Below are 17,124 nucleotides of genomic sequence, written 5' to 3' on the forward strand. Positions count from 1 at the left end.
CTGGAGAGACAAAAGGAAAAGAGAAAGGGGAGTGGAGAAATCAATAAATTAATCTCAAACTTCTCAAACTTCTTCTCATTATTAATTTAAATTAGCTACAAGGAACTGTTATATATTTTTGAAACAGTAAAGTTTTTACTCTGATTATCATAAACGAAATGTAACAGCAAAGAGACCCTCAGTGCAAAGAACGCTGTTTTTATATCTGTTTATCTTCATCCAGGAGGAACAGCTGGCGTCAAACCCCCCGCACGTGCTTTTGTTCAAAGGGGCGGCTAGAATTAACACAAGCTGAAAGTTCCTAATAGCCACTTTTAAATGTTACATCGTGTTTCTCGCAATATTACCTAACAACCATTGTCTAACTTTAATGTCATAGAATCTATTTGTGTCCTACCCCTTTCCTTCCCTTGCCCTACCTGTGAACAGAGCATCTTGCTATGGGCGCCTGGGGAGCGCAGGGAAGCCCAGGAGGCTGGGGAGGTCAGCCTGAGGCCCCTGGACAACCTGAGGCTCCTACTGCGTGGAGGGGCTGGGAGGACTGCTCCAGCAGGGTGGAAGAACTCTGCGGGTAGACCAAAGAGGGGAGAGGGGCCACTGGCTCCTCCTTCTCCTACTATGGTTCTTCCCTGGTTGCTGCTTCTGGAAACGCCACCTGGAGGAGGGAATACACTCTTTTCATATCCATTCCACACTGGTGTCAATTCATGTATTGTTTTCAGCCATTCTAGCCAACATTGCTGAGAAGGACCTTTTTCTGAATGTCAACACTGCAGGGGTGTATGTACTGTATACATTCTATATTTATGTTTGTTTGTCGAAATCAGTGAATATCTCTTGACTGCACACACTCTCGACCATCCCGGTCAGCCACTCCTTCAGCACTGTACCAGACTTCCACACAATAGCTGTATCTCAATCGAGGGGCCGCATCCTTCTAAGGGCGCGGCCTACGCGGTCTATGAAGGCCATAGCCCGTGAAGGCCGAATCGAAGGCCGAACGAGCGTTGTTAAATGAGACGGCCTCCGCAGGTCTCCGTATACGAGCATTTCTGGTTTGCGTAACAAGCCGTTACCTTGCGTGACGACTCGCCGCTCCTGTGCTGCCTAGCAACCCTGATTGCTGCCAACGGAAACAGCCTTGTCAACGGAGGAAAAAAGAAAAAGAAGTTGCCTACTAGACGAAAAGAAAAAAAGTACAAGAAGAAATAAAAGAAAAGACAAGAAAAAAAGAAAGGCAGATAAAAGTTAAGAAAATGGAGCAACACGTTGCTGTTTTGTTATTCTTTATTTTATTTTATGCCATCTCTAAAAAAAACACAATGAATCTTGGGATATGTTGGGCCGCGAAGGATACATCTGTTGGACCCTTCAAAACCGTGAAACGAAGGCTGCATTTCTCGGCCGCATATTAAGGAGCCTTCCAAATGGGACAAGCCTTTGCGCGCCGCTATGACGCAATCGGTCTTCAAATGCAGCCTTCGTAGGCTGCGGTCCCTCGATTGAGATACAGCGATAGTTGAAGAGACGTGTCAAAGTGTCCAAGACAACCCCTCCATACCCAGAACTTTCAGCATTTCTGGATGGATCTCATCAATCCCCAGGGCTTTGCCAATGTGGAGTTGTTTGACTACCTTAGTGACTTCCACCAGGGACATCGATGATGATTCCCCATTAGCTTCAAGCTCTGCCTCTTACATACTCTAGAGGAAGTGTTAGCCAGATTCAGGAGTTCCTCAAAGTGCTCCTTCCACTGGCAGATACCTCCTCAGTTGAGGTCAACAGTGTCCCATCCTGAATGTACACAGCGATGAGATGAGAGATCTCTGCACGATCCTCTACCTGATCAATACCTGGTTTTAAAACTCAGTCTAGGCTCTGTAAACTGATATGGAAACAAAGGGTATGTAAACAGAGAGGGCCCACCATAGCCAACAACATACCCGTTTACAGAGCCTAGGTGTTGTATTAACACTTAACACAACTGTGCTGCCCGAACTCTGACGAAAACCCGAAAATACGACCACATCACCCCCATTCTTCAAGACCTCCATTGGCTCCCCATAACCTCAAGAATACAATACAAAATCGCCCTCATCACCCACATTTGCATCTACAGCAACGCCCCACAATACCTCAAAGACCTCCTTACCCCTCACTCATCCACCCGTAACCTTCGGTCTCAAAGTACCAACCTCCTCCATCAACCCCGCACACGACTCCGCACCATGGGAGACCGAGCTTTCTGCTTCGCTGCCCCCCACATCTGGAACTCCCTCCCTGAACACCTACGACAACCCCAGTCTGTGGTCACCTTTAAAAAAGGGCTTAAAACTTTTTTGTTTAGACAGGCTTTCCTAGGTCGTCCCTAGTTGTTTTTATTCTCTCTCTGCAATTTAATCTCTTTTAGCTGTTTTATCTACTACTGATTTTAACGTGTCTGATTGTATTTTCTCTTAGTCTTTTGTTTATTTTGTTTCTGGTTTCTGTAGCACTTTGAGATTACTTTATGAAAAGTGCATTACAAATAAAATGTATTATTATTATTATTATTATTATTATTATTATTTGTGCCGCGCAAGTACAGTATGGACAAGTAGTAGATCACAAAGAGATATTCACTGATATTGACTAAAAAGTGATTTTGACAACAAGCATCATCTGCAATCGCTTACACCAAAATATATTCTTCTGAAAATCAGTCTGGTATCTGGTATAACTCACCAGGGCTACAGTGAGGTGATCGCATATGTGGCTGGTGTGCTTGCATCTCCATCTCCATCTCCATCTCTTGCAGTGCAGTCTCCGTCTCAATGCCAGTGGCGAGGGCCCAACACGGCTGGCCCAAACCCTGGCTCTGCAGCACCACGGTCTGTGTGTGTTGGCCTCCTGCAGGGCCCCCTCCAACCCCAGCCTCCTCCGAGCTGCGGGAGTCACTGCTGCATCTTCCCTGGAACAGAGAAGCAGAACATCTGACATTGGAAGGAAAGTCTCATCCAATAAATCTCCAGGATGGATTAATCAAGTAAGTGTGTGGATTCCCCCCCCCAAAACTTAATAATAAAAAAGGAGAAGACAAATTAAACGTGAAAGGATAGGTTAAATTAAAAACATAGATACAATATGCACTGGAAAAAAGCTTGTAATTATTACAATTATATTAAAAATTAGCAGACCATAAACAGACAATTTAAGTTAAGGGAGGTGACATTTTGTAAAGTGACAGCTCTCATATCGAGCTTGATGGAAAAATAAATAATTATCCCCGCTGGGAAGCTGCCAATATTAAACATGGACTCTGATTCACATTATCCCTCAGACTTTTTATTGAAGTGCTAAAAAAGGGGGTGTTAACTGAATATGAGCAAAAAGAGCCTGTTATATATTGTGACAATAAATGTTTGGTTTTGAATTTGCGAGAGTGTGTGATGGCCACAACAGCTGGAAGCCGGAGGCCGATTGAGGCAGGAGTTCAACTTCTGAAGCTCTTATCCTCGTACGTTTTAATTCCCATCATGTTGAGACTGCAGAGTCATTGATGTGTGTTTGTGCATGTCTGTGTCTCTGTGCGTGTGTGTGTGTTTGTATGGCGGGGATATGACTGTGTGTTTCCATTAGTGTATTATACCCCGAGTCATTCAGTCCAAGCCCTTGAACAGCCCCCTTTAAAATAAATAACCACCCACACCTACCTCAAAAAGACTTGGCACAAATGCTTCACACACACACACACACACACACACACACACACACACACACACACACACACACACACACACACACACACACACACACACAACGTACACACACACGCACACCAAAAATATCTAACCATAGATCATTTCTTACCTTCTGACTTTCCCTTTTTCTCTTTCTTTTTCCCTCTCTCCTAATGAGCAGTGGTTCACAGCCATGCTTGGTGGTTGCTGGCTTATCTGACTAACCAGAACCAAGGAGCATTACCCCATTACAGAGGAGCATACCTAGGAAGGGCTGATGATAAGGGATGGAGATAGAGGGGCCTAGAGGGAGCTGAAGAGAAGGTGTGCAATTACCGGAAGGGTAATGCTGAGAAAGGAAAAGCATGAAAAGATAAAGCCGAAGGGAGGGAGAGTGGGTGAATGAGAGTCACCCGGGATAGCTGCTATAGGGAGAGCCTACTTTTATTCATGAGAAGGTCTGCAGTGGATAGAGACCCCTGGATTCTTCAAAGACAAGATAGTTACCACCGATAGGCAGAGAGAAAGACAGAAAAGGGACCTTGGTTTCTAAGGTTTGCATGGTAATTCACAACAGAGTCAACAGCAAAGCCATGGGAAATATTTTCACATTTTTCAAGGCCCACCTTGCTCTCTCTTGCCAGCAGCTGGTAGGCAGTATGTTCGTCCAGGCTGAGGTCGTCTGGCAGGGCCGGGGACGAGGACTTGTCCGACAGTTGCTCTGACTTCAGCGACGCCTGCTCAATCTCTGCCATCCTTATCTGCTGCAAAAAGTTATATTCTAGTTATTTCTGACTCAAAACTAGAAAAGGGAAAAGGCAACAGGAACAGCAAACGTTTCATACTCTTTTGGAATGACTTACGAACTAGAGCATGGTCTCATTAGTGCTCAATATAAAGCATCATATATTCTAGCAGCGCTCAAAACGAACAAGTTCTTCAGTATCTTACATCATTGCGTACATATACAGTAGATATTACATTTATAAAAAGGATCAGCAACAGTGTTTTGAAGATGTCTCTCATGATTCCTTTCTTTAATCAAAACATTATCTCTTACAGGCCAATATGAGCTATACAGACAATATACTGTATGTGGTAAAACCTCCGCCCAAGTTTCGATATGCTTCACCAGATGTTGAAAATTCAAAGCGCAAAGTCCAAAATGCCGCGGCACCTGTCTGTAAAGAGAGCAGGGTGAGAGATTTCAAGGAGTAATCACATTGATTTGTCATCAATTGATCAATCGATCAATTGTTTTTCCCGGCGGTACCACACATGTATTCGAAGAGAGAAGGCAGAATGAGAGGCGAGAGGCAGATCCAAGCAGTGTGTTCACAGCAGCTCTGTGTGTGTGTGTGTGTGTGTGTGTGTGTGCGCATGTTTTTGTGTATATGCGTTCACCTGCAGTATCTGCATGTAGATGTGAGCGAGAGGGAACAGTTTTGTCATTTGTTTCCATCAGGAGTTGTGTTATAGCGGCCCAAGAACCTCAGAATTCTGCCCCTTTACCGTTAAGTGAGTATGTTTTCAAACACAACTGCACAATGAAATTGTGTTGCTGTGCAAATGGTAATGTGGTCTCAGCAAACCCGTGCAGCAATACTAAAGAGACAACATTACCAAACACATAATAATTGTGTAGTGAAAACAATGACAACAAACTCTCTCTCACATTTACTCTGGCTAAGTGTGTTTTTGATTGCAGGAGAATAAGCCCATATACAGTATAGCTATTGGAATTGGTTTTAAATTGTCACTTCCTGTGAGCCCTAGCCTGCGGCTGACATTCTTCTCTATTTCCAACCTTGCAGCAATTGTTTTTGTGCACAATTTCCCAACATACTGCAAACAGTTAGCCGGAGTGGAATTTCAGGGTTTTGGCGATGCTATGATCAATCAAGCAGTGTTTCTTGAAAGAGGCACAGCAATAAACATCCAGAAAGAGAGAGAGAGAGAGAGAGAGAGAGAGAGAGAGAGAAAGAGAGAGCGAGAGAGAGAGAGAAAGACACATTAAAAAATGTTACTTTAAAAGGGCCAAGTTAAATCCATTGGAGTGAGGCCTGTAAGCAGTATATTAACACGTGCCCGTAGGTGAGAGAGACAAATAGTTTCATAGAGGAAGATGCATGGCTAATATGCTGCAGTAAATTACTATTGCCCAAGCCCCTAAAGGAAAGTGAGAGAGAGGGAGGGAGGGAGAGAGAGGGAGGGATAGAGAGAAAGAGAGGTGGGATGAGGCAAGGCAGAAGCACAGCAATGCAACTCATTAATTTAAAGGAACCCTGTGTTTTTTCACGGTTTTCTAACCTTTTATTGGCCACTCACTAATGCTACCATGCGACGGTGCCATATCCGCTCACTTGTTCTGTGTCGCAGAGTGCGGCTGTAAATAGCTTAGAAAAAAGGTCCCGGCGAGTCATTGGTTTTGGCAGGTAATAGAAACTACAGCCTTTTCTCTCCCTGCATCCTTGGCTGTGCCCTCCAGGGACAATGAAAGAGGCACAATGGGTAAAGCAAAAGTTTCTATACAGTGGCTTCCAAGGTAACTGCAGATATATTAAAGGTTTCACTAGTGAGAAAAAAGGGACTCGGGGAAAACCAAATTGAAAAGTGTCCACTGAACAGAAAGAAAGCGGTGTGGCAAAGTGAATCGTTTTATTCAGCGCCGTAAGGAGGCAACGAGAGACAATTGTTGGACAGAAAGAAAACTAAGCATGTCATTATATATTACAGCCAGATCATATAACTCAGAACAGGGTAACCGAATGCAATAAAACCATATGCTTAAAGGAATAGTTAAAAAAAAGATTATTCTTAGATAATTGCCTCACTCTGGAGTTCAAGGCAACATAAACCATGATTCCTTCTTGTAAAGTTTATCTTCGGATTGTTAGAGGAGGCAGACTAATTCTTCCCATTGACTACCAGTGTTTGAGCTGAGCTAACCTGGATGAGCGACCTATTTTAAAAATGCATACACAGTTAAAGGAACGGTTTCTTTTGCCATGCCTTGAACCCCAGGGTGAGGCAACAAGCTAAAAACTTTTTTTTTAACAATTCCTTTAAAGGCCAGGACACACCGGCCAGATAATCGCTGTCGTAGTGTCGGTAGGGGGTCGGGACACGAATCTGTTTGGTGTGTGCCGTGACGTCGGCCGACGTAGAGGTCGTCGGGCTTGTTTTGAGCCGAACATGTTCAATCGGCGGCCGACTGTCTTTCATTTGGAGCAATTTGATTGGTGGAGGGCTAGCGAATCAGTGAAGCCCGGAAGTGAGGCGGGTAGCACAAACAGCTAACAACAGCTAGCCATCGTTTTAATGTGTTTGTTCGTTTCGTTTTGAGAGTACTCACATGCATCAACCCTTGTTGACTGCTCGACACCATGCTCGACACTCTCTGCTAAAAATTGTGCTCTTATGGTCCATAAATATAAATACGTATTTCTATCTATGTTTATGCTCTAGAGAGCTGTCCCATCATTTCCGGCTTTCGTATTTTTTCGGGCCACAATACAGATTAGCGCCGCCTGCTGTTGTGGAGACATTAAGTCCCGCGCAAGCGCAGAGCGTACGGAAAATAAGCAGTCGTCTCGGTGTGTTTTTTGGCCGCGACGGGAAGACTGGAGCTTCCTGAAACGGCGACTCCATTTTTTGGTTAGTCGGATCGAGTCGGACTGGTGTGTCCTGGCCTTAACACAAGAAACAAGTGCCCCAGTTGTCAGATGAAAACACACAGGTGCTTTAACAGGAACAAAGCTGCTTCTTATTGCTTCCTCTACGATGTTTTTTTTCTTCATATCACCACTAGGAGTCACCAAATTCAGGAATGCTGAAATCCTTCACATAGGTGTTTTAAAGGCATACTAGGTAATCTAATCTACGTTTTGTCAAAATCAACTAATATCTACTTATTGTGTTTACAATAACTGCGATCTCAAAAGCCTGGTTCAGAGCCAGCAGCTGTTTTTGTTTATACCATCGGCGGCCAGAATGTCGCTGATTTACGATACAGGGAATGAGCCGGGCCAGGCACTCGCTCTGAGCGTCAAATATTATTTCAGTTAGTACAAACATAAACAAACGTTCACCAAGTGTTTGCTGGAGATTACCTAGTATGCCTTTAACGATCAGGTATTTCACTGTCTGTGTCATAGTTACATCAAAGCAATATTTTTTTGCTTACTCATAACATTTGCAACCACATTGCACAACAACTACACAGCACAAAAACAGTTATTATAACTACAACTAATTCGCTCAGATTTTTTTAGTTTTTGTTGAGATATAACAGTTCACATTATGCTCTATATCCTCATGACACAATATTTTATTATGTTGCCAAATGAAAAACTATATCAACATCACTCTTAAACGTAGTGTTAGCCTAATATTGTTTAGTGTCTGCCTGTTCAGAACTATACTTTCAAAAACAGATTCTTAAACTCCGCCCTATGGAACCCTTCCAACAATCCTGTTTGAGTAATGATGTAGGGGAAGGCTCACGTATGCTGGAGAAGTGCCTGTATATGCCAGATACTAAATAATTGTCAAAGTGGTCCATTGAGCGGTTCCCTATAGACTCAACACACTGTAGTCGGTCTCAAGCTGATTCAAGTTCCTATTAGGGAGTCGCTTGATGAATATTTCCACAGTCACACTCACTGCGCCCAGGTGTCCCACTGTGCCTTCCTGTCCCCTTAAACACAATAGCACTCTATAGAACTCCATAGCATTCAAAGACTCATCAGTCTGAAAATGACACACACACACACACACACACACACACACGCACGAGCACACACACATACGCACAGGCGTGCACACACACACACACACACAAAGACAACATGACAGTCTGGTGGTTAGAACACATGGGAAATTGAAGGAGAACAGGACAGGATCAGAATCAGAGACAGAGATAGAGGGATAGCCGGAGGAGTGGAAGGGCACATGGAAAGAGAGAGAGAGGGTCTAATAGAGGGAGGAAAGACGGTAGTTTGACAGCATCTGCAGACAGGCAGAAAGCAGGACTGACAGGTGCAAGGTGTAGAGGCCAGTTATTGCTTCTTCGGCGCTGACCCGCTGCACTTTGTCATTGTGATGGACAACACTGGCACAGGACAGTACGATTGTGAGTGTGTGTTTGTGTTATGCATGATCTTCTGTTAATAAACACCTTCAAAGGCAAGCACAAGTGAAGGAGAGTTTTGGTTGTGTGCGTGCATGCATGCAAATCAGGAATGGTTGCTTGTGTGTTTTCATGCAATGGGCCTCATTAATCCACATTTGTGCACATAGGGAATGTATCGTTATCTTGGATCAATGTAATTAAGGGCGTAAATTCCCTCGTTGTACTTTAACATTATAGCACAAACAGTAGCTGACACGTGTAAAGCGTAAACAAAACTTCCCATTCAAACTGCTCTGTGTGATGAATGAAGCCCTGTGTGTGTATGTGTGTATGTGTGTCCATGAAACATGCAAATGCATGTTCCTGTGCGTGTCCCTGTACATGCAATCTGGAACCAAACATCATGGTTGTGTATGTTAATTGATTTGTGTCTTGTGTATGTGAATGTGTGCGTTTCTGTGTATTTGTATTGTATGTATTCAGGGTTTGAGGGCTGAGGAGTTTTATTATTTTAGGTTTTGAAAAGTATAGGTTTGTTTCTATACTTGTATATATGTTTGCATGAGTATACAACATTTGGGACCATTTTTGCTTTATGTTTTTTTTTCTATTGCTCTGTCTAAAAAACTGTGCCAATTTTTCAGAAAAAAAGATCTTAAAATGTACACTTATTTTACATTTATCTTTAAAAAAGCTGCAGACATACAGCCACTGGCTTGCTTGGCTCACATCTAGGAGTGCATAAATACATTTCAATAAAGTTTGAGGTTGACCTGCTCCTCCCCCATCACATAACATGATAATGACTTGGTAAGCTTGGTCTTTCTGAATTAAGAGCTTAGCCATTGGTAAGATTCTCTAAATATAACCACAACAACTAAAACATGCTATTTTCAATTGGACTATGAATACTCCTATATGCAATCATTTTATATTTGAAGTCTGGCAGCTGCACTCACTTGAAGTCAGCTGTCAAGACAAAGCACTGCAGTAACAGCGAGCAAGGAGGAGTGCAGATTCACCAGGAAAAAAGATTTGGAGAAAGTAAAATGTCACTGGATTTGTTGCTGGGCTCATTATTTTGAAACAAAAGTGGCAAAGTCTAGCAACATGGCTCCTCATTTGGCGACACGGGGGCGGTTTCATTTCTGAATAGGTTTCCTATATTCGGAGGGTGTGTTTTTAATTCTAGTAAAACATTCTGTGTGATTAACAGGAGGCATTGTCGCTTGTTGGATGAATATGGGCCTCCAGGTTGGTCCCGTAAAGCTCAGTGGACAGAGCCTGTCGCTAAGGATACTCATGTTTAAAATGCATGCTCCTTTCACGGTACTGTAAGGTACCATATGTTATAGCAAACAAATGCTTGCCTGTGGTTCGGTTTTACTTGCAATAATAAATCACAAGTGTTATTAATATTTGGGGCTGTTTGCATGTGTGAGTGTGTGTGTGTGTGTGTGTGTGTGTGTGTGTGTGTGTGTGTGTGTGTGTGTGTGTGTGTATATTGCATGTAAGTTTGCATTGGTGTATATTCGGGATGGTACCTCTCGTTGGTGGCCCTTGCAGTCTTTGCAGATGGGTGGCGGAGAGGAGTAGTGGTGGAAGACAGAACCTGAGAGGTTGTCAATCATCAGCATCTCCCCCTCCAGAGAATCCTTGATCAAGAGAGATACACTGTCCAGCCACTGGTTCTCCTGGAACACATACACACACACACACACACACACACACACGTACATACACACACACATACACACACACACACACACGTACACACACACACACGTACACACACGTACACACGGGACGCAGGCGGGCAGACCAGAATTGCACGCAGGCGCAAACATGTGCACATGCGGACATGCGAGGACATAGAACAAGAAACGGAGGGAAATGCATACACCATTGTAAGGGTTATAATAATGCCTGTGTGCACACACCCAGCTATATGCTTTTATACTTTCTTATGTACTCACACACGAATGCACACAGTCACATATGTTAATAGTCACACAGACACGTAGATTTCACACATCACCTCAGCTTTCATTTCTAAAATTCCCCCTAAAAAATATCTCAAACACTTTTTCTGTCATTTGGTACACATAAATCATACTTTGTTAGAGCTTAACACAATCTTTTGGGAAAAGGCACCTCAATAATAATATTTCTGCAAACCCTGATTAGCGAAGTAACACATAATTTTCCTATCAAAGCCTTGAGCACGGAGAGCGGTGCAATTACATTTGAAATATAACCTCAATTAGGCTGTTCAATACCTTGTTGAAACAATTTAAGATTTAAGCGTTTGCTTTGTGCTCTGGGTATTATTTGGTTTAAAGCAATTTAGACTGAATCAGTCAGGGCTTTTTTCTGCAACTCAAATGATCCCTCCTTGTGCGAATCTCATCTGCCAGATTGATTTTCCCCACAAACCAATCTTGCAGAAAAAAGGAAAAACTACTGACAAAGAAGGAAACTACTTTTAAAAATGATTTCTGTTTCTCTTGGCAGGCCACGGTATTTCACAATGAATTGAATGTATTGTGCCTCAAGCACATTCATAACAGTCAAAATAACTGTATTACATCAGCCGATATATCCCAAAAGATACTGCGAAACAAGGTCACTCCTCTTCAGTCCCCCACACAAGCCTATTTTTCATAAAACATTTCTACCAAAAAAAAAAAAAAACGCTTATAGGACTATTCTTAGATATGTTATGCAAAGACATATTTTTGACTCCTACTGTTATATTACAATCACTCATGGCTCATGTTTTGAAGATGAGGTGGGCTATAAACTCAAGAGACAGGTTCCTGTACTCCCAGCAATATAAATAATACCAAAATCTTGCTTGGTTATGAAACAGTGTTGCAGTGTGTAACATTCTGGCGCAACAACAAACTGGCTTCTAGGCTGACTCCGCCATATATGCAGCTGTTTTAATACATGTATGTATAGTAATATATAAAAACACAGTCAAGATTAAGTCCATTGTGTGTATTTTTATGTTTTTGATTGACTGCGGTGGCCTATGTGATGGCCTCCATTAATAACTGTATTAGTGGACAACAATAGGGCCGGTCTACAGGGAATAGAAGTTGAGAGAGAGAGAGAGAGAGAGAGAGCGAGAGAGAGAGAGAGGAGAGAGCTGAAATTAATTACTGCGTCTATCTAACCGTCACCGGCTTGGCTATTATCTCTCGTCTCTTATTCCCCAACTCTCTCTCCCTCTGTGTGTGCCTACAGTTTGCCCTCTGGTCCCTGTGCAATACAGTCAAAAACTTCTTCAATGTATATTAGTGCACCTCATAGAATAAACTAGTTGACGCTGCAATCTTTCTTCAGCTCTTGAAGTCTATCTTCCTCATTAAACCTCTACCGTCATTCCACAGTATATCTGTTTGTACATGCAGAATATTGCGCCTAGGAAAATGAGGTGTATTTGCTGGAAAAGCTACTGGTAATATTATGACAATATGTGGACTATGGGAGTGAGCTATGACGATATAAGAACTCAAACGATTAGAATTTGTCCACGATCCGTCATTACATATAGATGGTTTAGCCTACCACAGCCTTTTGTGTAATTCTTAGAATTTAATAATTCATAAATCAAAACTGCATCATTTTGATGAGCGTGGAACTAAACCAAAGCCTATTATGTGTTTGTAAACAAAACTGTGTGCCATAGATTTAGTGTGACTTGTAAAAAAGTCTTAACCAATAAAAAGAAAAGAAAATAATCGTGATATAAAAAAAGAGATTGTGATCCTGCCACAAATAAAAACCTGATATTATAGTTTTGCCATGTGGAGAAATTTTTAAGAACCACAGATCTAGATGTCACAATGTTTGGGTGTGAAAACTTTCTCACACGAGCCCACACACACAGAGACTCCAATTCTGAACTGAATCATTTGTAATATCCCTTTTTGCGGAACCTGAGAGACAGAGAATGAGAGCAATAGAGATAGAGAGAAGGAGAGGATGCTGCCAGTGCATTCAATTATTTTTGTCAGCCAACTCTGAGCTATATATGGCTCCATGCAGCCAACTTTAGCTCCACAAAAGGTGAGACACTCCATGGCAGGTGATGAGTCATCTTTATGTGTGCTTGTACGTGGATAATTCACACTATGATTGGGGATCTCATAATGGAAGCGTGAGAGACTGTCTACCTTCACACAGAGATGTAGGCAGTGAAATGATAGCGCTGAAAGAATTATACCTATGCATGCATGTCTGTCATGTCTCACAGAGACCTATTGGAGTACTAAAGGGTGATGAGCTTAAGGTGAAAAACAAAGCTACATTGAGAAAGTGATTAAAATTGGGGTTACCAAAAAAATGAAAATATGCTGCCTAACCTTGACTTGGCTAAACCATTTGCCTACAATGACTTTAGAAGTAGTTATGGGATAGTAGAATATCACACATGATCATTGGTTCTATGTCTGCCCTCTGCAGGGTATGTAACAGATAATTAATGTGACTGATTAATGTGACATTCTAAGATAAACTGTCACAAATGTTCTGTTTATTGTTGTCTCGTTGTTCTGTTGCTTGTGTATTGTTATTGCCTTTGTAATGTGTACTTCTACTGTATGTAAGTTATGTCTTGACTTGTCTTAAAAGCATGTCCTTAAAAAAAGAAATAAACATATAGTTTGAAAAAAAATAAGTAGTTATGGGTATTGTTATATTATATTGATACCGATGTCAGACGTCTGATTTTGCCTATACCAAAACACATCGATACTTAATTAATACAACTCACCATAATTTGATGCAAATAAATAAACGCACAGTTAGAAAATGTTACATTTAATCACAGCTTGATGCCATATAATTAGGGGACATACTATACAGTACGAATGTTTAACCTACTAACCTAAAAAAAAACTTACAAACCAATTATATCATGAGATTGAAAATGAGAGTAATCATGCAATGTGGCTGTCAGTCAATTTCACGGAAATAATTTGAGCAATGATTCATTCTCTTCTTTCAAACGCTACACAGAAATGACTGCGATATTGTTCACCTCTTTTGTATTCTTCCATCTTGTGGATCAAATCTGTAATCATGTTTTGCTGCATGAACTAACAAACTGATACTGTGTTGAGGAACTGCAAACTGACAGGCAGCCTGAGAAATAGGAAATACTTTAAAGTTATGATGCCTCCGATCCAATTTATGACACTGATACAGATCTGAATGGTTCAAAAACGGTATCTGACAAAAAAATCATATTTTTCTGCAAAGTGCACACTAGGACTATAAGCTATTTTCACAACCATATAAATTAATATTGAAAAGCTAAAAAAGAGAAGAATTAAAGTATAGAAGTATGTGGTGGGAAGCAGGAGGCTAGGTAAGCTGGGTACCCTACACATGCACTCTCGTAGGTACTTTTTGTTTAGACACATTGGTTCTATTGGTTGTTGCCACCCATGTATTTTTCCTGGGAAGGAACATTTATAGCTAAGCAGATTAGGAAATTAGTCAGGCCTAGTCTTGTTATATTAATTTAAATTTTTTTGGAAACCTCCTTTTGGTCTCTTCTTCTCAATAAAAACACTTTAATTATTAATTAAGTAATTATTTCTACTCTGAAGCTGTCAATTTTATTCTATCGTCCTTAATTAACCCCTAGCTCAGCCAAAGGGGACTTAACACAATTGGGGGCTCGTCCGGGATACATTTTTTTTTTACTGTAGTTTTGGCGTTGAGAGTAACAGTGGCTTTTGATTTAAAGGACTTCATCCAGTATTTTAGTCTTGATATATTGTGTAGTGCAGTAAACTTTAACATTGTTGTACAAACGTCTAGCGTTAAAGTGGAAATCAAAAATAAGGTTTAATAAAAAAACTAGTGGAGCTAAAGTTCCTAGTCTTCTGACCAGCCCTGGAGCTGAGGTTTCTGATTGTTGTATAGCCAGAACATAAAACAATAAAAAATTCCTTGATATACCTGACCTGGATCCAGCAGATCAGCTCAACAGCCCATAAACACCCCCCACCCACACACACATACACACACACATACTACAACACATCACATACAAAATAGACCTTTTACACTATCAGTACACAGACATGAGAATACCTGCACTCTCTCTCTCTCTCTCTCTCTCTTGCGGAAACAAATACACACACTCACTTGTGCTGGTGAGTACTGTGTTTGGCTGGAGTTCCGGTGGCTGGAGTTGTGTGCAGCAGCAGCAGCAGCAGCGGCGGCGGCGGTGGTTGCTGCTGCGGCGTGTCGAATCTTCTTCAGTCCTTCTCTGGCCCCTCCTCCTCCTCTGTCCTTGCCCCCCCCTGCTGTACCTCCGGCAGGCCCGGTTCCGGATCCAGTCGCGACCAGTTCTTTCTCGTTCATGTTGGCCCCCCCGCAGCCGGGGGCGCCCATGCAACAGAGGGTGCCCTGGGCCAGCTCCAGCTCTATCTCTGCATCCATCTCCGCCTCCTCCGCGGCCTCCTTGTTGGAGTCGTCCAGGTGCTTCATCAGCACGGCCACCACCACATTGATGAGCACGAACTGGGCGGTGAGCACGAAGGAGACAAAGTACATGGGCGAGATGAACTGAAGGCTGGGATTGCAGGCGTAGTCCACATCGGTGCCATGGTCTGGTGGGCACTCCCGCAATGTGTCCTGCATGGTGAGTGGTGGTGGTGGTGGTGGTGGTGTTGGGGTCAGAAGAAGAGCAGAGAGGATATGGTTAGAAAAGGGGGTTGGTTAGGAGAAGAGAGAGACGGGCAGTAGTGTGGAAGAGGTTTGTTGAAGAGTAACTTTCAAAGCGCACTGGTAGAAATGTGCCGTTAAATTTATGTTTGGACTATTGCCCATCCTCTTACACATCACACAGACAATGCAGCTATGGACTATACGCTCCCATAGCTTCATCTCTCTGTCTGTCCCCTCAGTCCGTACAGAGCTTGGTAAAAAGGCATTCTCCTACTCTGCCCCGTCCAACTGAAACAAGCTTAAGCAGGAACTAAAACTGCCCAGTTTGATTCCTCTAGGGGATTTTAAACTAATTTTTGAAGAGGTCATCTGTGGGCGTTTGTACATTCTCTGATTACTGCAAACTTGCACTTGGACTATGATGTGTTTTATTATGTTTCACATAATTTATTGGCTTTAAAAGTAAAAATAAAATAAAATAAATAAAGAGACAAAACAGATAAGGAGTAAAACATTTTTGGATAAATTAAATCTAATGCAGCAGCCCAGCAACAAATTAATTTCTTTTTAAAGCTTGCATTAAAAAGGCTCTTTGTATGCATAACTCCTTGCATAATCATCATCCTCTTAATTGATTTGCCACTAAGCCAAAAGACCAGGGTTGATTTTCTTGTTCCCCCCTCTCCCCCCCTTTAACAAAATTGAAAGAAAATTGTGCAAACCAATTGTATCAAGATATTAGTAAAATGACTGAGAGGACAAAATAACTGGATACAAATAAATCTAATGCAGCAGCCCTGCAACAAAAACAACACTTTTTTTAAAGCTCCTGTTAAAAAGGCTATTTGTATTCAACTACTAATATAATCACCATACTCTTAATTGTTTTGTTCCTATGCCAAACACCAGGGGACAAATATTTTATCGTTCTGCAGTGTTATTCTAGTGTTCCACTCTTGTTAACGTGCACACAGTGACAAGTGTTTTCAGGAAGAAGTACACATATCTCTCCCAGGCTGTGATTAGGGGTGGGGACGGATGTAATATATTATCACAAATCGTGATAAAAACAATCACAACATGTTGATCGTGAGGAAAATTCCATTATCTGGATAATTGTAAATGAGTATAAACGTAAAATATCTTTACAAGAGTGACTTGTGAAGGTTGTCTAGCTCGCCAACTCCAATTTCCTATGGAATTATTTTGAATTGGCTCAAAGGGGCGCTGCATTTTTCCACTTATTCCTGAATCCTAAACCTGTCACCCTGGCTGAAGGCTAGGCTTGCATGATTTATCCCCCACTGAAAGAAATGTCCTAACCAAATGTCAGGTTAAGTGGTTGCAGTATTTTATGTCTTAGAGCCATTTTTAAGATTTTCAATAACATTTGGACAATCATCAGGATAATAGCGTGGCTCACAATTATCTTGGCCAGGATAATCAAGAAATGACATTTGTATATATCCTCCTAATCCTTAGCTATGCCCAAACATAAACATTTTAGCAATCTGAAATGACGCTTTGTCCATGTCATTTGACATTGACAGACTTTGCTCCTTCAAACAGCATCTTTCT

The 17,124-nt window shown here is 41.8% G+C and overlaps 1 protein-coding gene across 1 annotated transcript in view; it reads right to left on the reverse strand.

The window, feature by feature from the left end:
• The window catches only part of LOC307263220 (voltage-dependent T-type calcium channel subunit alpha-1I-like), a gene marked incomplete at both ends in the record, with an annotated part of 115,155 nt that overhangs the window by 723 nt on the left and 97,308 nt on the right, over nt 1–17,124 (reverse strand). Inside the window, 5 exons of the mRNA XM_080044326.1 lie at nt 420–655; nt 2,725–2,950; nt 4,346–4,483; nt 10,398–10,547; nt 15,022–15,513. Coding sequence (XP_079900452.1) covers nt 420–655; nt 2,725–2,950; nt 4,346–4,483; nt 10,398–10,547; nt 15,022–15,513 — 1,242 coding nt within the window. The remainder of the gene's footprint in view (nt 1–419; nt 656–2,724; nt 2,951–4,345; nt 4,484–10,397; nt 10,548–15,021; nt 15,514–17,124) is intronic.

This window comes from Ammodytes marinus (genome assembly GCF_949987685.1).
Source record: "Ammodytes marinus genome assembly, chromosome: 16".
Taxonomy (NCBI): domain Eukaryota; kingdom Metazoa; phylum Chordata; class Actinopteri; order Uranoscopiformes; family Ammodytidae; genus Ammodytes; species Ammodytes marinus.